A 22375-nucleotide genomic window follows, 5' to 3' on the forward strand; every position below is an offset into this window, starting at 1 on the left:
AAGAGACAAGAGATGCTCAGAAGTGTGTTTGCGTGTGCGTATTTGAGCCAGAGAGAGGGAGAGGCATGCGTTAATTACTGTTGCCAACAAGCTGTTTAATGTTAGACGTCTGCCCAAAGCTATGGCTCAAACAATAAAACGTTCTAGCTAACAAATATAATATCAGTGGAAATTTACAATTAATTTGGACCTGTTGCTGAGCGCCACAAATTTCCAACAACAGAGCAGCCGAAACCCGCCTCCAGCACTAAATCTTGTTTACCACCCCAGTTTGTTTTGTGTTGAGTTCGGATGAAGTGCACACTGCATACAGATAATCTTTTTTCCTCCCAAAGTCCTGCCAAACTGGACATGATTCTCCTGAAATCAGTTTTGCACTGTTCAGCACTACATTGAAGTTGTCAGCTGCCAGTTAATTAAATAAATGACCTGTCAATCTGGCATCCAAAGCGCTGCCCAGAGCAGAGCCGTGTTCCATGTCTTGAAATTTCCCTGCGTGTGATGAAAAAATTCGTTACCACCCAGAATCTGAACCAGGACATAAAGATGTTCCAGTTGAAGTGATTGTTTTTCCCCCGAAGATCTGTTGTTAACACCAATTTAGCTGCAAATTCACATTTTTTGAGTCTCCACCTCCTTTAATTTTAACTCCTCAACCATATGATGTCACATCACTCCTCGCAAACATAGCTTAAACCAGACCACACATGCACAAGGAGTCACAATTTACCAATTTCCACACCGCCGTCATGCATGAGACAATTCATACTGATGATGCTCCCGCAAACCCTTTCAACAAGAAATGCACCAATAAACACCACAATACACAAAGAATGGATGGTCGGGGGGTCTGTGCAGAGAGATAGAGCTGTTTGTGGCTTTTGTTGTGTGCCAGTGAGACATCCAAGAGCACCTAAATAGATTAAAACTGCTGTGTGTCTGCATCAGCCAGGAAATTGTTTGTTACCGCACACGCACACAGACTAGTTGCTTTCTCCAAGAGTTCTCGCTGACTTTTCTTTCTTTCATATTCTCTCCATTTCATCAAATTTCCAATGGCTCTTGAAAACTAATGTTTTTTTTATGATGGCAAGTCCAGTTTTGTATTGAGCACACCAAAATCTGAAATTTGTAGTATTATTATCAGTTATTATTTACCAGTCTCTCCTCTCCTCTCCTTTCCTTATGTCATTGATCTGTTTCTTCTCTTTAATCCACTCCAATTCATCATATACATTCTGTCGTCCATACCCCCACTTTCCAAATTTTCTTGTCTCTCCATTTTTACCTCACACCGTCTTCACTTCCTCCATATTACCATTCCCTCTCCCCGCTTTTCCACATCTCCCCTCCATCATATGCTGTCTTCTCATCCGTCACTTTCACGTCATCCTCCTTTCCCTCGAACTGTTTGCCATCTCCTCTCCTCAATTCTCCCCTTTCTGTGCCTCCTGCTCCCGCTTTCACTCTCTCATTCTCCTGGGCTGAGCAGCAGCACATTTCCCGTAATACTTATGCCTCCACGAAACACCACATCCCCTTTTCCCTGAGTTGTTAACAACAGGAGCTATTAACATGACTCAGTTTTATGTTCCATGCTTGTCTGCAAACGCATGCACATGTATGTTTTCCCTTTTCTCGCAGTTTTTTCACACCCTTTTCTCTCTCACTTTAATGCTTTTTCTCAATCTCTGTGCACGTCACCTCTTTTTTTTATTGTTCTGTTCTCCCTTTCTACCCTTTGTTGGACATACTATTGTACTGTGCTGTATACTGTACTCATTTGCAGGGGAGGAGGATAGTTTTCCAGGTAGTTAAATTCCAGTGACTAGCAGAAAACCACAAAGAGATTTTGTTCCAAGTGAAAATGTATCCACAGGAGAGGCTTCTAGGCTAATTTGTCTTGCAACTCTTATGCTTTATAAACAGTATTCACCTGCTTAGCTTATCTTTTCAACATGAGCATTTTTAATTATTATTAAAAAGCTTTGAATTTGAAAGAAGAAGCAAAGAAAAGTCAAAGATTATGTCTGCAACAGATGCGGAAGACAAAGGGATGAAAAGCGCAAAATAGAGAGTTTAACAATGTTTCTCCAGACCTGTATTTTTGTACATCCTCTCCCTCTCTCTTTCTCCGTCGGCTTCATAAGGGAACCCTATACCGTCGAATGTGGACTGTTGTAAAAAGGTGCCTTGGGCATCCAAGCATTCCAACAGCATTAAATGCCTTCTTCACCAGGCTACCAACACAGAGCTGCAACCAAACTCTGCCATTGTAGCCTGCACATATAATATCCTGTCGCTCTTAATTCACATAGTAGACTCTGGCATGTGCACACAGACACCCCTCTCATGCACATAGCAAATATGGCAATCTTTTCTCGATGTGGTTTATTGATTTGATATGTTAAGCAGTCATTGATGGATGTGGTCGACTCAGTGCATAGCTTTTCTGTTTGTGGGCAAATGTGTGACTGCTTCCACGTTTGAGTGTCTTGCAGTATTATTTTATACACTGAATTTATGTCGGTTGTAACTTTAAATGTGATTTTTAGTTTCTTTCTCTCTATCTCTCTCCCTCTCTCACTCTTTTACCAACGACCCCCACCCCCCTGCTTGCTCGTAGTTGTGTACATTATTCGTGCGAAGCCATTGACTGCCAGGAACCCTTAATCCGCAATGCAGAGCTCAAGTGCAGTAGCCCTGGCCGCCACTTCTTCAATGGAGACCGCTGCACCATCTCCTGCAACTCCGGATACGTCCTGCAAATCCACCAGGATGATGACATCATCAAGAGCCAGGTAAACACACATGTTTAAACACACACACACACAGACACTCACACAGGCAGAGCTCAGTGCACACGGATGCATAAATGCGCACATGCAAACACTTAACGTGCAAAAGCGTTTTTTACAGCATATGGGGAACATGCGTGCAAACATGGAGAAGCACTGATGCAAACTCAAGCACACAAATCGCCATGAGAGGAGAGCGCGAACACGCTTTTCTCTCTGCTCTCGTCTCCATCTCTGCATTTATTTTGTCACCTGCAAAAACTAGGCTTGGCACGGCAAGCCTCCAGGGAGAATGACATCATGAACATCCAGGTAGATGAGTGCTGCACTGAGGAGTGGAGACGCCCCAGTCTCCTCCTCCTGCTGGCTCACTGCACATATACAAACACACACACAGAAACGCACGCACACACACCCGAACAAACACACACACACACACGCACGCCACCCATTTTCTGTACAAGCACAGACATAATAGTGTTTAGTCTCTTGCTGAGCATGCTGCACCATCACCTCAAACAGTCACTTTGTATCGCTACTCCACCGGGACGATGACATCATCGCATAGTGTCTGCTCCCTCTCCCTCCCTCGCTCGTTCGCTCCATCCCTGCTCATTTTCGCACACATTCAAGTCTCTGTTAAAGGGCAGAGATTCGCTACCGCTCTCTCTCTCTCTCGCAGCAGCAGCAGCAGCAGCAGCAGTAGCACACAGTGAATGCTTCCACGTAGATACCAGCACACATACAGTAAAGTACAGACAATCTCCTGCACAAACAGGACACAGATGTGAACGGATACAGTATACACACAGATGCATGCATGCCACAAGTAAACAAACAAACAGGGTAGTTGACACCGCATCGTAAACCTTCTGGATTGTGGCCAAGCTGCTGTAAAGGCCATATAAACGCTTTATCCTTCTCCACGGCTCTGTAAAGGAGTCTGCAAGACAATCTATTAATGCTCCCTCAGAGAGATGGGAGGTTCAGAGAACAAGGTAAATTTTGTTTTTATGTGTATTTCAGTCTGGAATTGTAGGTGAGGCAGAGAGAGGAGTTTTACAGAGTAGCAGAGAGGGGAAAATAATGACATTTTTTGCTATTTGGTCAGGATTCTGACCTGAACAACGCTTTCTCTATACCATCCTTCGCATGGCTGTTGCCCGGAATCTCTAACTCGTCATAATTGGAGTGTTTCTAGAACCGCAAAGTCGTTCAGCTGTCCCCCAGCCTTCCACTAAATTGCTGTATTCACACATGTGCACACTGTAAACTGTATCTACACACCAAAATAAGCACATGCGTGTATGTATACATGCACAGAATCACATACACATCCGTACATACTGTATGTACAAACACCGTTAGAATAGTTCTCCATTGAGTCGGCACAGACTTCTAATTGTATTAGATTTTGATTGACAGTGCACTATGTGGCTATTCATCAATGTCAATTCATTTAGTGATGAATTATGCTTTTCAGAGAGGGAGAGGCAGGAAAGCACAGAGAATGCGGGGGACAGGAGAGAAAAGAAAGGAAAGTAGGGCTGAGCCAAATATCTTTTTTTTTTTGTTGGACTTGGAAGGGTTGCCACAAATGATGACTGACAGTTCAAAGGTATTTAGAGGACCTGGTATTTATGAAGAACTTTTTGGCATCCCTTTACTCCACTAAAAGGCATCTGGTCTGTTTTGTTGGTCCGATATCAAATTAGCATTTTGCAGTTCATTTTCATAAATAATGCTCTGCAAAATTGGATACATATCTTGTAATATCTGGACTTTGTAATCGTACTTGTCAGATGTGTGGCCTCTTGTAAAATCAAATGTGTTCTATGACCTAATCTTTGCAAAATGTCCCATATAGTGCTAAATAATAACTTTCTTCTACTTTTTGGAATTATAAGTTGTGTATGGATGTTGCTATAACTTCCTCAGATATTAAAATGATGAAATGATGAAATATGTCATTCATAACTCATACTTTGGCTCTTCCTGCATATATAGTCATTCAGCAGGAGCGACAGAAAGCAATACGCCAGAATCCTCTCCCTTTGTTCCGAAATCATTTAAGGCCCAGCCATGTAATGTCAGCAAGGGCAAGTAAATCACTGTGCTCAGCTGACATGCCACCACTAAAAAAACTGATGCTGCAAACTAGATGTGCAGATGAATGATGTTTATAATTACGATAACAGAATCCAATCTCCTTTTAACTTACCCTGTCTGCCGTAGCAGGAGTGCCTTCTATTACTTGCTTGTTGATCCATTTCAAGTCCAGTCTTTTATCCTCAAAGACTGAAACAATTCTGCGGGAAATGATTTCACCAGTTGCGCATCCCTCCAGGGGCAGTGGAAGTCTCCTCCTGAAAGTCTTTGGAAGTTTTAACTCAGAAACAGTCGCACACATGGGCACCATTCAGTGTAAAAATAAAGTTGTTTTGTTGTCCAAGCACTGAAAACCATCATTTTCACATCTACTTTTCTTTGTTTTGAGAGAAGAACACAACATTTTGAAGCAGGTTTTGTTGTTGGCAGCAGTATGTTGTTTCTTTGACTGCAACAGCAGCACAGCTGTGGAGTGACTGAACTCTGTGACTGCAGGACAAAATTAATGCTCTCATCTCCCCCTCAGTTGGGGTGACAGTTGGAAAGGTAAAGTGAATAGTGAAACATAATAAAATAGAAAACAATTTCTTCTCAGATTTTCCTTATCCCCTCAGTGTACATCTCTCAATCCATGTATTTCCTTTATTTTTGCCCTACACACCTCCATACTAAGGTTGAAAAGTACAGTGTGATGCACAATCTTGTCTCCTTTCATTAGCCAATTACACTCTTGTTCTGGGAACACCATGTTCTTAGATAATGCTATCTTCTGAAAAAATCTGTTTCCCTCACTTGGTTGATTTGTATATGTGTGCTTCATTGCTGTCTGTTTTCCAGATCTCTCTTTCTCTTTGAAGTGGTTAAGGAACACAGACTGCTGGCACTGAAAAGGCCTGTTTTATTTTAAGTCGACTTTACCTTTAACAGGCTCTTTATGCTTTACCACTGTCCACCATAGACTGTAGCAAGTCCATCAAATCCTGATTGTCTGCCCATTATATGATATCTATCCACTTTCTTTAAAGACCCTCTTCAGGTCTCAACAAAGTCGCGACAACAATTTTACACACATTTATATCGTCCATATTTGTTTTTATCGACCATATTATTTCCCTCGTATTCATAAGAGTGGGCAGTCAGCCAGTTCAGTCAAACAAAGGCTTTTATGTGCATGTTTTATGGGCACCCGAATATGGATGTCTAAAGATGTTTTCAGTATTCATGCCCAGTGAGCAACTTTGATTGGAATTATTGGGCACCATCTTGAAACACTGAAGCCAGTCTTCATTTGAACTATGATGTGGATGTTTGAATGTTCTCATGCATTGTGCTTCTGTGGGTGCTCCAGTTTTCTCCCATAAACAAGGATACCCATGTAAGGCATTGTATTAGAAATACTCAGTTGGACCTGATCCAGAGGTGCTGTGCCATAGTGGGTATTAAGGATGGGTGAAATGTAGAGGACAGATATCACCTTGGTAAGTGATAAAATTTCACTTAGATACATTTAAAGACCCTATTCCAGGCACACATCTCTTCATCTTTGTTTACTAGAGCAGTGACCATTCAAAATGTGCCAGTTGTGAACAGAACCGGTTGCTTGGCCCTTCAATGTTTCTCATGAACCACTCAGCCAAACTACTTCACATTCAACACTGCAGTTCCTTGGTTCTAACAGATAAACTTGACAGACGGATTCGTTCCATTTTAGCTAGCTGTGCTGTAGCTCAATGGCTATGTATTGGTAGCAACCGAGTAACCCCGATGTGTTGGTGGGTGGTTTTCTGCTTTGGTACTGCTTTGGTACTAACTTGTGAAGGCCAAGTTAAACCAACTGAATGTAGCCAAATGGTAATGTTAGCTAGGAAACGGCTGAATGCTAACTTTAGCTAATGGGTTATCAAATATGTTGTTTTACCTTGAAATATGGCCCAGTGTCCCTCCAGATTTTCACCATTGTTGATCAATGTGGATGCAGTTAAATGATAACCATCTGTCAGATTTCCCAGGTTTATACTAATTGCAACGCGGAGCACAGCAACATTACATTATCCCTGCATTTGAGCGTCACACCCTGAGTCAGAAGAAAATGACCGGTGTGTGAATTACTGTCTATAGTCCATCAACTCTGTTCAAACAGTGCCCACACAGTTCTGGTAAAGCAGATAACTTGAGTTTTTGACTGTCAAACTCTTAATAAATAATACCTAAAGATATTTCCTTATAAATTTAAACATAACTGCTGGTCATTTAGTGAAGGCTTTGCATTGTAATCCTAGTTTTTTGTCAGCCTGTTGCTCCTCAAGTTGCAGACTTTGTGCATGCTGAGTTAGAACTTGACACTTGTATGGCTGGTACCAGGTAATTAGCATTGCTCCTGATTGAAGGAATGGTTGAATACCAATTCCAATATGTGTAGAACAGCCAGATCTAAAGAGGCCGTTACCTGTGTTTCCATGTCTGCTGACAGAAAGCCTGTGCGACCCTTCAGTTGTGCTCACAATGGGAAAAGAGTTGCTCTGTTTTTGGACAATTTTCCCTCAATATAAACTCATAATTCTTCCACCCATAATAAAGCAGTCACTTAGTGGTTTTTAACAGAAGCTAGTTTGAAATCCATTCAGTTCAGGCTAACATGGTTATCGTTTAGAAGAACTAACCCTCCCAGAATTTTATTTACTTAGAAGCAGAGAGGTTTTTTCTTCACTGGAAGCTGACGTGCTTCTAAGTAAAGCGGATTATTTTCTCCAAAACGCTTTCATAAGGGCTTTTCCATGAGGACTAGACAATGATAAATTACACTTAATTCCACTACTAAGCAATACTGTAATAACAGTGCCTATCAATGTGCAACTGTGTGTTAGGACTATACTTTATTTGCGCTTATGCGTTTGTGTGCCATATGAGACAAGGCAACCCCCTGAGCTGAAGGAAGACGATGTCAGCCCGTCGATTAATTTGTCTGTTAGTCTGTCTGGCTTGCATTAGGCAGAGTAGCCAAAGGTTGTAAAAATCGCTTTTGGAAGAGAAATAGTCAGCTGTAAATTTTTTAAAGGAAGGAAAATTCCCACACATTTGTTTAGACACAATACACACACAGGCACACAATATATACACTCACACACTTGGTTGATTGGATGTAAAAAACAACACACACAAATACACACTTTCGCAAATGTACGCACATACCTGTACTTACAGTCAGTGGATTAACACTAAATAGATCCTTCCACATTTCTTCCACGCACACTTTTCCTCACAACCTCCCGTCACTGTTGACTCATTCAACCAGACCCAGTTATTTTTCAGCAGGCATTCACATGTGATGCATATGTTACTTTGTTGGATATCCAAATATGAAAGGAGCTTATTTATTTTGAGAGAATCTGATACTGTTATGCAGTATCATATAATGGGATCAAGATGAAAGATAGAAAATACATGAGAAGAGGGAGAAGGTTATGAAGCAATAGATATGTAATGCTAACTGAGTCCAGCTTGTGTGGCCTTAAAGTTTGGCTGCTCTTTAGAAAGATGTGTGTAATTAGAGTTAGCCCAAACAGGGGTAAAAAAGTTACTTGTGGTCAAACACAGGTTTCCCTTCTTTTTGTTCTGTGGAGGAAGAGTCAAAATGATTGAGCTCTCACAGCTTTGTTGTGAGATTTCTTGGCATGGCTATCAATTTAAGCATTCTTGTTGTGTTACATGGTGCTATTTAATGGAAGAGGATGAAAACGGTTGAGGTTTGGACGAGGTAGCGGCTCCTCATTTTGGTCTCATCTTTGCAAATATCATACCACAAGCCAAATAATTTACAGGAATCAGAGCTATTTCTAATAGGAAATAGACCTACGATCAGGAAATTCTTCTGCTGGAAAAGGAGAAAAAAGAGATTACCATTTCGAAGCGTAATGTTTTGGAAACATTCTGGTTACCATCGCTGTTCTGGGAACTCATATAGCAGCACATGCTGGGTCCTTCTTGCTGTATTCTCTGCACAATCTTCTCATCACTCTTGATCAGGAATGGTTGGGTGTATAAACATGAGTTCATACATAAACACACATGTGCACACAGGCAATTATTGCATGACATGAGGCAAGTCTCAGTCAGGCCTTGCTAGGTCATGGCTCCTTCAGCAGGAACCTGAATGGCTGCTGTTTCTAATCAAGGACTGCTCTCTATGATATGTCCATAATGGGACTGGAAGGAATGTTAATCTATGATACAAGTTCTTATATCATGCTGTAAGACTTGAGCTTGTCTTTGTTTGTCATAGTAGAGTGGTTTGAATCCTGGCCTGAGTCCGTTTCTTGTGGATTTTTCATGTTCTCCCCATGTGTGGATTTCCTCTGGGTTCTCCAGTTTCCTCCCACATTCCAACGACATGTAAGGGTCCACTCGCACAGGATTCCATCTGTAGGCTTGAAAATGTGAGGCAGTCTACCTTAACTGTGAGAAGCTTGCACTGAAAAAAGCACTTTTTCTGTCAACATGCAATGCATAAACAACTACTTTCTTTCATATTGCACATTTGAAGGTTCTATATTTAAGAACCGGCCACCTGTCAAAATCATACTGTATTGGTGGCAGCATACTACCAGAAAGTTGGGGTGTTGACCCCTACTGTAAGAAAAGAAGGGAATGCGCAGTCCCTCCCACCTTTCTTTCTTTCTTTCTTTCTTTCTTTCTTTCTTTCTTTCTTTCTTTCTTTCTTTCTTTCTTTCTTTCTTTCTTTCTTTCTTTCTTTCTTTCAGCAAACAGTTAGCTACCTTTATAAGCTATCGCTAAATAGTCAGCGTTAGCGGTTTTCTTTCCAGTTGAAAAGAAACATTTGAAGCTCAACATTAAAAGTCATCTCTTTACTTGCTGTCTCCCACCGTGGAAAGCAAAGCTGATGCCAACTCCTGCTGTTTTATTTGCCACTACAGATAAAACAAAATGGCGTTGACAAAATTATGGTACACTACAGCTACCGAAAGAGTTTTCTTGCTGAGGCGGCACTATTTCTTCATCTTTTCATGTTGGCCTGGACACTACGGTGACTCACTATTGCCCCTTGAGATACGAAGTGGTTTTATGAGACAGAACGGGCTGTGGCTAGCTGGCTAGCATGCTAACATCAGTGTACATCTCTGCAACACAACACAAACATCCTGGAGATAATTTTGCGTTATTTTCTGAATGTTTTAAACTACATCTTTTACATATAGTTGCTTTAATGACATTAGCTCACTTAAAGCTGCTGTAAGCGTTGTTGTTTTAGCTAACTCCCTGTCCGTTTTGCAGTGAGCAAAATACTTTCCCTCCTTTCTATGTCACCGCATGAATGTGGAATGGTAATTTCCAGACATAGCAGCAACAGGGGGATCCTGCTCTCCGCACAGACAGAAAGTAGATCTCTTTATGGACATCTCTATGCTGATTGGATAAAGTGGGCAGGGATACCATAACATTTCTTTCTTCTTTTACTGCATGAGAGGGGGGAGGAAAGACATGGGTTACTGACCAAACCTTCTTTAACTGATTTACTGTAGAACTATTTAACACTGATTTTAATTAAAACATAAATCACTGACAGCAGTTTTAACAACAATAAACTTCTCTCATGACAACAACTTGTCTGCAAAGTCAGTGTGCCTTATTTTAGTTTGTGCAAGAGCCATCAATCCATTTTTCTCTTCATTCTGCTGTTTCCCAACAGCAAAATTTATTGCATAGCATTAACTGACCATAATTTCTGCTGGGAGAAAAAGCAAGTTCTCAAAATTTAAACTTTTCAGTGAATACAACTGCTTTCTTAGTGTCATGATACACAGAAATTCAGAAGAAGAATAGTCCACAGTTTCTGGTATTCCACTAGGTGGTCCAGATTCCCTGCCTGTGTGTGTGTGTGTGTGTGTGTGTGTGTGTGTGTGTGTGTGTGTGTGTGTGTGTGTGTGTGTGTGTGTGTGTGTGTGCTTCTCAGAAGTTTTCACACTTCAACCAAAGTCAATCTGTTTTGTGTTAAGGCTGATTGTGCAGTTGTCGGATATCAGTTGTCTGAGTGGCATGACTTGACCTTACAAATGCTATCAGCAGTTACTTGAGCTGCTGGGTACCCTGCGAGGCTTACTGACATACAGTAAACCAAGCCTGATCGAGCTTTGTTAGGTTACACTCTGATTAGAGAGTGAGTGCTGAATCGCTGTAGGCATTTTTAGCGAGGTAAACATTTATAGGATGTGTGCGGGACATCAATTTGTCATACCAGTGCACAAATAAATGCTTGTGTCAATGCACACTTAAGCATTAAACTGACTTCAGGACAGGCTTGTAATCCGTATATCTGTCTCTATCTGGCACTCACTTGATATCTTTTCTTATTTTCCAGTCTGACTCTTCAGTCACCATAACATGTGCGAATGGGAAGTGGAACAAACAGGTTTCATGTGAGCCTGTGGACTGTGGTCTGCCAGACAAATACCATGTTCATCCGGCCCATTTCAGCTTCCCTGAGGGCACCACCTACGGCAAGAAGAGCACCTTTCAGTGTCGAGAACCTGCCCAGCTCGTAGGTGAGATGCTTAGCGGAGCGTGCTGATGTGCATGCACAGATACATATTTTTCAGGCCTTTATCTCAAGACTCCATGAGATCAGATGAGTACATGTTACTGTTTAAGGTTTTGGCCTGAGGTTAAGTACATTTCATTTTCTCTTCTTCAATCAACACAGTTTCTTTTTTATCAAATTCAGTGACAAACACTTGTTTTTCTTCTGTCGTCTATCTCTTTCTCCCTCTTCTCCTCCTCAGGTACAAACAACACTCTTACTTGCCTGGAGGACGGTCTGTGGTCTTTCCCGGAGGCTCTTTGTGAGCTTCGCTGCCCAGCCCCTCCTCCTGTACCCAACGCTGTGCTTCAGACCAAGCGCTGCAATGAGACAGGCCTCAAAGTGGGCACTCTCTGCAAGTACAAGTGCAAGCCAGGCTACCATGTCACCAACAAACCTAAAAGGTAAAGAATTATCTGGATTTAGTTCCATTTAAATGCTCTGAATACAGTATATAAACCTGACTAAAGTTACACAAAACCCACAAGTCTTAATGTTAATTATCTCTTTCTAGGCGTGCGTTTAAGCGCCAGTGCACGGAAGATGGCAGCTGGCTCGAGGGGGCATGCGAGCCAGTGACTTGCGATCCCCCACCTCCCATCTTCCACGGCTCCTATCACTGCACCGACGGCTTCCGCTTTGACAGCGTCTGCAGACTCAACTGCTCTGATCCTGCCGGTAATACTGCTATCGCCGCCGCAGGAGGCTCTGCCCATACGGTGAGGCTGCTGCACGCTCCATGCAAGCAGGTCTGTCCATCTCTTTCCTCTCTTTCTATTCTTGCTTTACCTATATGTTTGTCTTCTTTTTGTCACATGTATAAAGAGTAGGCATTCTCTCTTTTTCTCCCCTCTTTGTGTCCTTACTGTTTATACTTTTTAGGTTCAACACGGCATAGAAGTAGTGAATTATATAATCAAATTAGATGGTTAGAATTAGTTTGTATATGTTGGATATTTAGCACCCAGACCCTCCAAAATGCAGTATTGGTCTACTTCAGACTGACATATTCTCATCTGATACCATTTAGGTATAATTTACTCTTAATAGATGATGATAAGATGCAGAATTAATGAGTAAAAAAACATATTTTGACAAAAACACTCACTATCCTCACCGTCTTTTATCTGATACTTATTACACTGCCCCCACCATCTGAACGCTTCTCTCTCACTGCCTGTCTCTCTCCCTGCCTCCCTTAGCCCTACTCAATTTGACGCCATGCTAATTAGATTGCTATTGATTTCCAGAATAGTCCTGCTGCCACAGACTTTTGAAATGTATACACCTTTTAATCTGTTCTGCCTCTCAGGCGTTGTGGGTTGGATGCCTGATAAAAAATGGATTGTATTTCCCCCTTTGCAACGGGATGCCATCTCAATGTCCTTGGCCTGCGAGTGTTTGCGTGTTGGTGTGTGTGTGTGTGCGTGCGTATATAATTGTTTGTTAGTCAATATATGTGTTATTTTCAGGGCACGGGGTCCAATGTGATCCGCTGTAGGAAGGATGGGAACTGGACAGGGTCGTTCCGCCTATGCCCACACAGCAAAGGCCAGTGTTCTCTACCTCAAAACCTCCATTTTAGCCTACAGTACTCATGCAAGCGAGGACACGGCATAGGTATGTATATGTACATTTGCTGTTTTATGTTTTACTGCTGATGTCATCTTTAATTTTTTGTATTACTAACAACAAGCTTAAGTGAGCTATTGTTCTTCATTGTATGCATTGCTCATTCTTTTCCAGTTTGTACTGTCATTTTAATCTGTTCTTAAAGGGGCTCTGTGCAACTTTGGTTGTTAGTTTATGTTAATGGTCCCATTATTAAACTAATGTTAGCTACTGTTGCTCTCTGTGGAGTGGAGAGAGGTACTGAGAAGAGGCACTCGAGAATGTGCATAAAGTCCCATACGTTGGACTGTCGTGGAAAATCCGACCTGAGTCCTTCACAACACACAGTCCAGCAGCATTACAGGAGACCTATTATGCTCATTTACAGGTTCATAATTTTAATTTGAGTTACTACTAGAATAGGTGTACATGCTCCTAATGCTAAAAAAAACGCATCAGGTTTTCTCACACTGTCCAGTGCTGCCGCACTGTATTCCCCCTCTGTCTGAAACGCTCTGTTTGAGCTCCTGTCTCTTTAAAGCCCCCCCTCCTGAATACCCAGCCAGCTCTGGTTGGTCAGCTGCACACACCTGAGCCAGCACAGCTAACAACAACAGAGCAGCTGTGCTAAATTAATACTTGCATGATAAACTAGCCGCTAGGCATAAATTATGCAAATGTGTGACATGGTGACGTAGTGTGATGTCACAAAGTCACAGAATTAACGGCAGGACTACTGACTTTCTGTGGGATAGAGAAGATTCTGCTGGTGCAGACTTTGAGCTTGTTAACTTTCAAGACATTTTATATGCATAAGAACCTATGAAACACTGAAAGATAGGGAAAAAACATAAAAGTATAATAGATGTCCTCTAAACAACTTAAACACATACACACACAGGCTTGTATAGGCAACTGAGAGCCGGGGAAGGTCTCATTTTTCATGTCACGTTACAATCTACTCACCTACAGCCAATAAAAAGCAAATTAATACATCTAAATTGCTGCAAATTGTTACATAGAGCCCATACAATTGTGTGAAACTTTGACTATCGCACAATATCATAATCTTTGAAGAGTGAAGGGGTGAAGGGGTGAGGATATGACATTTTGTCTTTGGTCTCGGTTTGTGCATACCGTACTTTCATTGTTTTCTGTTTCTCTCTCGTTCACACATACACACAGGTGAGGAGTGTGAGCTGACATGCAGAGAGAGTAACAACGACGTGGTGATCCTCCCTAGCAACATGACAGTAGAAAGTGTACTTAAAGAGCACTGGAGGAACCCGCACAAAGTCAAGGTAAGTTCGTCCGTGTGTTTGTGTCCACCTCACAGCTCTGACAGACGCACTTCACAAAGTTCTGTGATCCACATCTCTCCTGTAAGGAATTTCACGCATAGCGTCAACATCCTGGCTCCATCACACATAATGCAAAATGACGACTTGTGCCTTTCTTTTGTGGCCAATGCCGTGCAAATGTTTGTCTTCGAAGCATGGCAACCCTTAAATATTTTTATTCTATTTTTGAGTTGCAAGTGTGAAAACGTGCCGCTGCCCCCTCACATCCCTGTCCTCAATATGATATATATATTTTTTGGGGGAAAAAAAGTGTTACTTGAGAAACAAGTAATTGCATCTTTTGCAGCATTCAATTTCCCATGTACTTGTCTTCGCCAGAAATAAGCCACAGTGTAAAAACAAAACAAAACAAAGCAAGAAAAAAAAGGCTCCTGCAGTATAATTGTAAAGCAAGTGGCCTCCGTTTCCACTGTGGCCAAGTTGTAAAGCCTTATCAAAAGGGCTAGTCATCAGTAATCACTGTAATTTTCTGAAATAAACCTATGACTCTGACTGGGTAATGACCTCATTTGATTTAGATATACCTCACAGCTACAGACTGTACTGATTAAGTGCTGTTTGCTTAAACTGGCAGATAGCAAAACACAGAGGTTAGAGGTGATCGTGGGGGAGGTCATTACACACACAACTGTACACCTTGTCCCTGTGGGAGTGCCACTCACACATGAGTGGCACCCCACCCCCCGTGGTGTCATTTGGGACTTTTATGGCTCTTGTGGGTGGGGTCAAGAGGACGGGATAGGGCTATGGTGTGTGTATGTGAATGTGTATGTGTGTGCGCAGTAGGTATAAAGTACTAAACTACACCTCTTCCAATTTTACTCCCCCCATTTAACTTGATTAATGCCAATAATGTGCAATTTGTTTAAAGTGTTTTTGTCAGCTTAATGCCCTCTTAGCTGTGCAGTCAGAGAACGATCCTACTGGGAAGCATCAAGTTTTGTAACGGGAGAAGGAGAAAAGAGAAGCGACAGCCAAGTAAAGGAACACATTGTATTTCTCACTGTATTTTTCCCCCTACAACTCCTTTTGTTTTTGTTTCGGAGTCACACTGAGTCAGCAGCTTTTTGTGGTGGATGTCGAGGGGAGAGGGGTGGCTCGGGCCACGTGGACATGAAATGATCTGTTTTTCATGGATTTGTGTAATTGATATGATTTTTGCTCAGTGGTAATTTGAGACCAGTAGCCATACTGTTTGGGGGGCAGTGTATACAGCATAAGAGAAGTCACAAAGGTGAGGGGGTAGGGGTGAGATCTCAGAGGGGGTAGTGTATTAGAATGGAGGATTTAGGTGGTAGTGTGACCTAAAGCATGTGCCATTTCCGTTCCTCTGCCACTACCTGTCACTAGATTCCAAGATTGATTTTTCCAGTGTCTGTGTCGATATTCGTAATGCAAAGACAGTCAGTTTCATCACAAACATACACATATATGGGCCAGCACATACACTACACCTTTCACAATGGACCATATTCACACGGCGCAGCCATCTTCCCCTGACATCATGCTCAGGGTGGGAAGCTCAAATGTTGTACTGCTGTGTTCCAGGCTGCAAGTCCAATAAACGTACGTAATCTGACATATGTTATCATTTCAACGCTTCCTGATCGTTAGCAACTGAAAAGACAATGAATAGTGAAAATCTGGCGTGACATTTGGCCATATTTCAAGGTAAAACAACATATTTGATGACCCTTTAGCTTCTGTTAGAAGACAGCTAACATTAGCATTCAACTAATTTCTAGCTGACATTACTGTTTCATAGTGTTACATTGATTTGGCCCACCAGATGTTTGTAATAAAAAAAATAATAATAAGAAGAAGAAAATTATAATATTAATCACTTTTTATGTTGATTTATTTTTGGAAAGGGAAAAATATATAGGATCCCTAAATATAATTTTTTTTCTATAATCTGAACAGGAAGTCAGTCAGTCCAGGGAATTTTGGCAGCTATGCAAGTCCTGAGAGGCAAGTGAAAAAAAAATTAAGGAACTTTGAAAGATTACCCTGGCAAAGCATTTTAAGTCATAAACACAGGAGAGCAAACACATATCAGACTTAATAGATAATAGAAAATAGATCACCAGATTTTTTTTTCACTTGCCTCTCAGGGCTTCCTTACAGTACCATTTTACATCTTGACATAATAAGTGTTTGCTTTTGACCCATGGTCCACCATTAAGTTTGAGTTTTGGCCCTCCAAGAGAAAAGGTTTCGGCACCCCAGGTCTTTTATGGTCCACCTCGAGAATGCTGGCAATTTAATTCTAGCAGGAGAAAAACAGATGCAACAGGAGAAATAAGGGGCTAAGCAGAACTGACACATGTGGTTGAAATGTATGATAGAAGAAATGCACAAGGTAGTCGCAAAATGGTTTTAAGAAACAAGAACAGGAGTGGACTGCTGTGCTGGAAAAAGAAATCAATCATGACAATGGCTAGCAGTTGTAGTAACAGCAGGAGTGTAGTAAGTAGGAGTGGACACCACAGCATACTTCTCCCCTTGGCTGGGATTCTTTGTACAGTATCTAAAAGAGAATTCATGTCCCCATATACACTTTCTAGTTCTACTTTGCTGAGTTGGAGGGTAATGTTTCCCAACTTAATAAGTGATGTTGATTTATTGCCTTTAAACTAGTTGTATTTCGGTTCTTAGTGTGACCCACTTAGAATTCTCTCCTGCTCCCCTACCTCCACCTCCTCCTCTTCTCTTTCCTGTCCCTCTATCTCTAACGATTCTGTGCCCCCAGCACCCTCCTCCCCCTTTATCAGCAAAATTACCCTGTCGGGCTTGCTGTGGAATTAGTCATTTTCTACATGACATGACCTCGTCTGTGGTGGCGCTGAGATAGGGATCTATTTTTATGTGGTATCAGCGCCCCGGGGAGGCTTCAGAGGGTGAGGATCCTATACGTAGTGAGGGGTGAGGCCAGGCCACAATCATGGATTATCATGATTTACGGCCTTGCTGAGAGAGGAGAAAAAAAAGAGTGAGAGAGAGAGAAAATGAGAGAGAGGGGAAGAGAAGGAGTTTCTGGATGACATCATCATAGCAGAGCATGGGAAAAGGAGAATAAAAGTACAGAAGTTGCAAAAAGTTTCACCTCTAAGACAAAAAATGTGCTTAATCTTCCACCATACAGGCGCTAACCATCTTGGCAGGCGCTGAACACACATGCGTACACACACCACAGACGTGCCTGCATTCTGCTCTGAAGTAGTACATCGCAGTAGTAGAACAGTTACTCCCGCCAGCTCTCAGTTGTCCTCAGATGCTATGTTATTCTTTCTCTCCACCTGCAACCCCCCATCTTTCTTGTTTGCATTGATTTGCTGACAGCACTGAAATGAAAAATACCTTAGTTTGCTGCAACAAAAGAAAAGCACGTCAACTTTGTGCGATATTGGGACACAGGGGGTCTGAACAATGGCCCATCAGAGGTCAGCCAGTCTTTTGCTGTGGATGGCACTTTTGATCATGTGCGCTACTATCTTAGTCTGGGGTCACACTCGTGCTGTAAACAAAACCCCTTCTCCACCTGCTGGCTGGAGTAGACTCATATATACAACATTACCTACACCTAACACACATAGTCAGACAGCACAGGGTACACATGCCCAAACAGAGTCATGTGAACATGTGCAGTCTCATGTACCTCGCATTTGCACATGCAGGCACAAAAAGCTGCCCACCTCCCCTGAGCACAAATGTTTTCTGTTGCATTTCAATGAAAAGCACAGTGGGAGAACAGGATGGGATTCCACACATTCTGCAAAGATATTTGAGAACCTCTATGTCTCTCTCTCTCTCTCAAACTCTCTTGCTCTCAGCTCTTTGCCCTCCTGGGGCCACAACTTATGTTATAAAAAAACACAATTTTTATCAAGTTCTATCCTGTCAAAATCAACTTATTCAGCTTTGTTCTGAGGTGGAAAAAGGTCAGTGTAAATCAAAGAAGGATTCACTATGAAAGCCTCTATTGTAGCACCTGAACCTTTTTGATAACTCCCATGTTTCTTGTGTTAGGTGTGTATGTGTGTGTGTGTGTGTGTGTGTGTGTCTGTGTCTGTGTCTGTGTCTGCGTCTGCGTTGACTTGTCAGGGTTTGCGTTATGCGGAATGAAATGCATCTAAAAAGGACACCGCCTTGGCAATGCTGTTCACATGCTGCACAAACAGGAAGTCAAACCATTGATAGCACCAGCATTTCTTAATTAAGTAAAATTGTGTTTTATCTTTCAGAGTATAGTCTGTACAATGGGACTGAAATGGTATCCACACCCAGAATTGCTCCACTGCATCAAAGGATGTGAGGTAAGGGCTCAACCCAGTACACAATACAACGGTATGCTCCACTTTCATAGTGTTAACATGTTCATACAAGCATGAACACAACACAAATCATACACACGCACACGCTCATCTCACACAAAGAAACTGACAGCTTTAAGTCACATGAATCTCAGGCTAAATAACCTTCAACTGTAGCTGTAAAATTTTATTTGTTGTGTTTGGCCAATGGAACGAGACAGACAATCGATTGGCAGATGCTTGAACAGTAAAACAGTCAGACCAGCCTGCATTGTAGGTAAAAACTGATTCTCCTGTCAGAATACTTGGATTTATAAGTCTAAAAATATTTCCAGTCAAGGCTGAGATTGGAAGCTATTTTTCTAAAGGCTAGCAGATGTGGGAATGAAGTTAGAAATATAGTAGTATTTACAGCTTTTAAAGGAGCATTTAGGCATTTGTAAACCAGTTGAAAATGAAGCTGCTCCATGGATATCTGGTATCAGACTAATTACTGTGGACTGTTGCCACTTTACACCAAAATATGCACCAATATGTGGGTTTATTAAACGTGGATGAACCTGCTAAAAATGGGCGATTGACTCCCTTGTTGCAAGTGGACGAGTTTGCCTTTATGGGTTTTTTTCTGGTGCGTCAAATTCAACGTCACCATCGTACCAGAAAAAACTGCCAGTGACAATGTTACGATGGATACCTTTTTTATCTGTTACTTAAGTCTCTCCCTCAAATTCAATGCTCATCAAATGCTGTTTGAGCTTTGCTTGAATGGAGATGGATGGAAAACTATTTATGCGCCAGCGTCCTCAACATCAACCCGTGTTATAGCATTGCACCAGGAAAGCGGCAAAAATTTGCTTGTCCACCCAGGCGACGGGTTTCCATCACTGTTGATTGGAGCTGTAGCCAATAATCACCCGTGACTAAGCAGTCTTTTGACCCGGGAGTGATTGCTGATTGCTGTCCGAATGAAGACAAAAGCCAGTGGGCGTTGGTGGGTTTTCTTATCCAGTGGGAAAGGAGTATCATTAACTTTTTGTAATCTAACATATTTACTCCTGTATTACTGCTTCCAGTAATCTTAACATATGCTATCATGTGATCACATCCTGGACTTGTGGACCTCTAAAAATGGTGCATTCGCACGTGAGAGGATTCCATTTCACTTCATGGAAGGATGATATCATCTACTTGGTTTAGGCCAGTTGGATAACCTGATTGGTAACCTAAGTGCAGAGGGTAGGGCCAGCCCAATAAATCACCTTATTGGAGTGTTTTGTGCAGTGAATAGTTTATGGTGTCCTCAGTTTGATTTACGGGTCAGGCCCACTAAGGGCTTAAAAAGTCACATTGAAAGATGAGGGAAATTTAATGTAATCAGATTCATCAGCAAATTTGTCCAGAGACCACTGAGGGGCCCTGAAATGCTCTAGAAGAGACTACCACTACAACAAAATGCTTCTTTGTCAACCAAATTGATGCACTCTTTCTGGTACAGCCATTCATGGGAGACAACTACTGTGATGCGGTCAACAATAGAGCCTTCTGTAACTACGATGGAGGAGACTGCTGCCAATCCACTGTCAAGACCAAGAAGGTTAGTGGCATGCTTGTACTTCAGAATAAACCTCACGCTTAAGACAAAGAGATGATGTTGGATTTGGTCCTGGCCACACTGATCAACAGTCGGTATTTGTTCCTCAACTCTGGAGTCACACAGAGCTTAGGAATAAATCCCACATCCCACATGTGAACGTTTTTTCTTTTCCCTGTGCTTATCTTTACTTTCCCACTGCCATGCAACCAGTGGAGGTTAGATGCTGACTTTATCAAGCTTTGACATTTATATGATCAGTTCTATCAAGACAAGGTAAGTTTAATGGAAACCAAAATACTGTCAAAGACTGCTGTATTTCACCTCTTGGAACATCTTAAAACAAATTCTTCCTTCCTTTGCCTTGTGTCCAACTTTAGATTACTGGTAGACAGATTACTGATTCCACATCCAAGAGAGTGGGAGTTTTCAGACTTCATCAATAGTCTTTTTTTTCTGTGGTATTCAGTTCCCTAATGTGTAAAACGTCTATATTTGTCTCTGTATGCCTGTCTATGCCTTTTAAATGAAGTAGCAAAGGTCACTATAGGAACCTGGAATATAATTTGCTTGTTCGTCTTCAAATGAATAAAAATTCCATCATTTTTTTGATCTGTCAACACTCAATCAGTTTGTTGTATTTAAGCATTAAGCTGAGCATGACAAAAAGTTTGGTCATCATCGTGGTAGCAGCTCTCTTAATTCAGGGAGGTACTTTGTCTGGCTCTTTCCAGCCAGCTGCTGGCAAGGGATCTGATTGGAAGTGTATTGTAGCTTCTGTGCTGCAGCATCTGCTTCTCTGGCCTGGCCTGTTTCTGTGAATCTGGCGAGGGACTTTAGTTGTACTCCTGGCATATCCATCTGTATGTCTGGCTGGATTTATATTGCAGTCTATGTGTCTCACTGGCTGTGTTAGTGTGTTTGACTGAAGAGCCTCTTCATTTCCTCTTTTGGGAAAGAGGACATACAAGGGACATCTCGCATAGTACAATCAAAGGTCCCATGATTGCTTCGGATCCACCTTCACACAATCGTGCATAGGCATTGTGCACGCCATGAGGATAGAAATAATGAAGTTTCTTTCCTTAGCAACAGCATTTTTTCAGAAATCCTCTTTGATGTTTGTAATTTGTTCCTTATTTGACCAGGGCATGGCCTTCGCTATCGGAACATCGTCTTCAAATAGCACTGTTGCATCATTTTTAAATGGTCACGTCCACATTGGTTTCCCGCAGAGTACCTTCAAGTGTTCTAGAGAAGAGGTAGTATGACACCATAACAATACCATTAGGTTTGCAGAACATGGTAGAGCTAATTTTAATACAGCCATTCAAATCTTGCATAAAGCAGTAATGTCATTGTCAATGTCAGAGCAGACGGTCACACTGAGCCAGACAGCAGCCTGCTACACGAGAACCACAGACTCTGAACAACAATTAGCTTTCCTGCCAAAGTCTCTTTCTTATCTAACAAACACTTCTTGTCCTGCCCCTTAACTTGTTGAACAATCACCAGACACACATTGAACAGAGAAACGTGCTATGCAGTACATTTAACATGCATGTATACGTACCTCAATGTAACTTCTGTCCGGTTCAATGCTGGCATGGTCTTTCAATACCACTTACAACACAAAACCTGCCCATGACATGTCAGCTATGGCGCAAGTTTCTTTACTTTGTTTCTCATTCCCTGCGGGGTAACAGGGACACTCTTGTAGCCTGCCAGCTGATGTCAATCAAATACAGACACCAAAGCACACCTCCAGTCATCTGAGACAAGAAAAGAGCATTTATGATATTTCCCAAAACTTATTTTCACAACGCAATGACTAAATGTGAGTTCGGTTGGACTTTGTCTTTTAGTATCCCAAAGGATACTAAAAAGCAGATTTTTTTCTTCAGGCTGTAAAACTCCACACTCTGCCATAGAAATAGCTTTTCTTGTGTAGCATAAAGAGACTACAACTTAAGTTTTGTTGTTCATCCCTGTGTTGTAAA

The 22375-nt window shown here is 41.8% G+C and overlaps 1 protein-coding gene across 1 annotated transcript in view; it reads left to right on the top strand.

The window, feature by feature from the left end:
- pappaa (pregnancy-associated plasma protein A, pappalysin 1a) overlaps nucleotides 1-22375 on the top strand; it is a 95619-nt gene that overhangs the window by 62623 nt on the left and 10621 nt on the right. The window contains exons 14-21 of the mRNA XM_073478224.1: nucleotides 2627-2801; nucleotides 11281-11464; nucleotides 11702-11903; nucleotides 12014-12248; nucleotides 12972-13119; nucleotides 14296-14411; nucleotides 18716-18787; nucleotides 20280-20378. Coding sequence (XP_073334325.1) covers nucleotides 2627-2801; nucleotides 11281-11464; nucleotides 11702-11903; nucleotides 12014-12248; nucleotides 12972-13119; nucleotides 14296-14411; nucleotides 18716-18787; nucleotides 20280-20378 — 1231 coding nt within the window. The remainder of the gene's footprint in view (nucleotides 1-2626; nucleotides 2802-11280; nucleotides 11465-11701; nucleotides 11904-12013; nucleotides 12249-12971; nucleotides 13120-14295; nucleotides 14412-18715; nucleotides 18788-20279; nucleotides 20379-22375) is intronic.

Source organism: Pagrus major, chromosome 12, assembly GCF_040436345.1.
Source record: "Pagrus major chromosome 12, Pma_NU_1.0".
Lineage (NCBI taxonomy): Eukaryota > Metazoa > Chordata > Actinopteri > Spariformes > Sparidae > Pagrus > Pagrus major.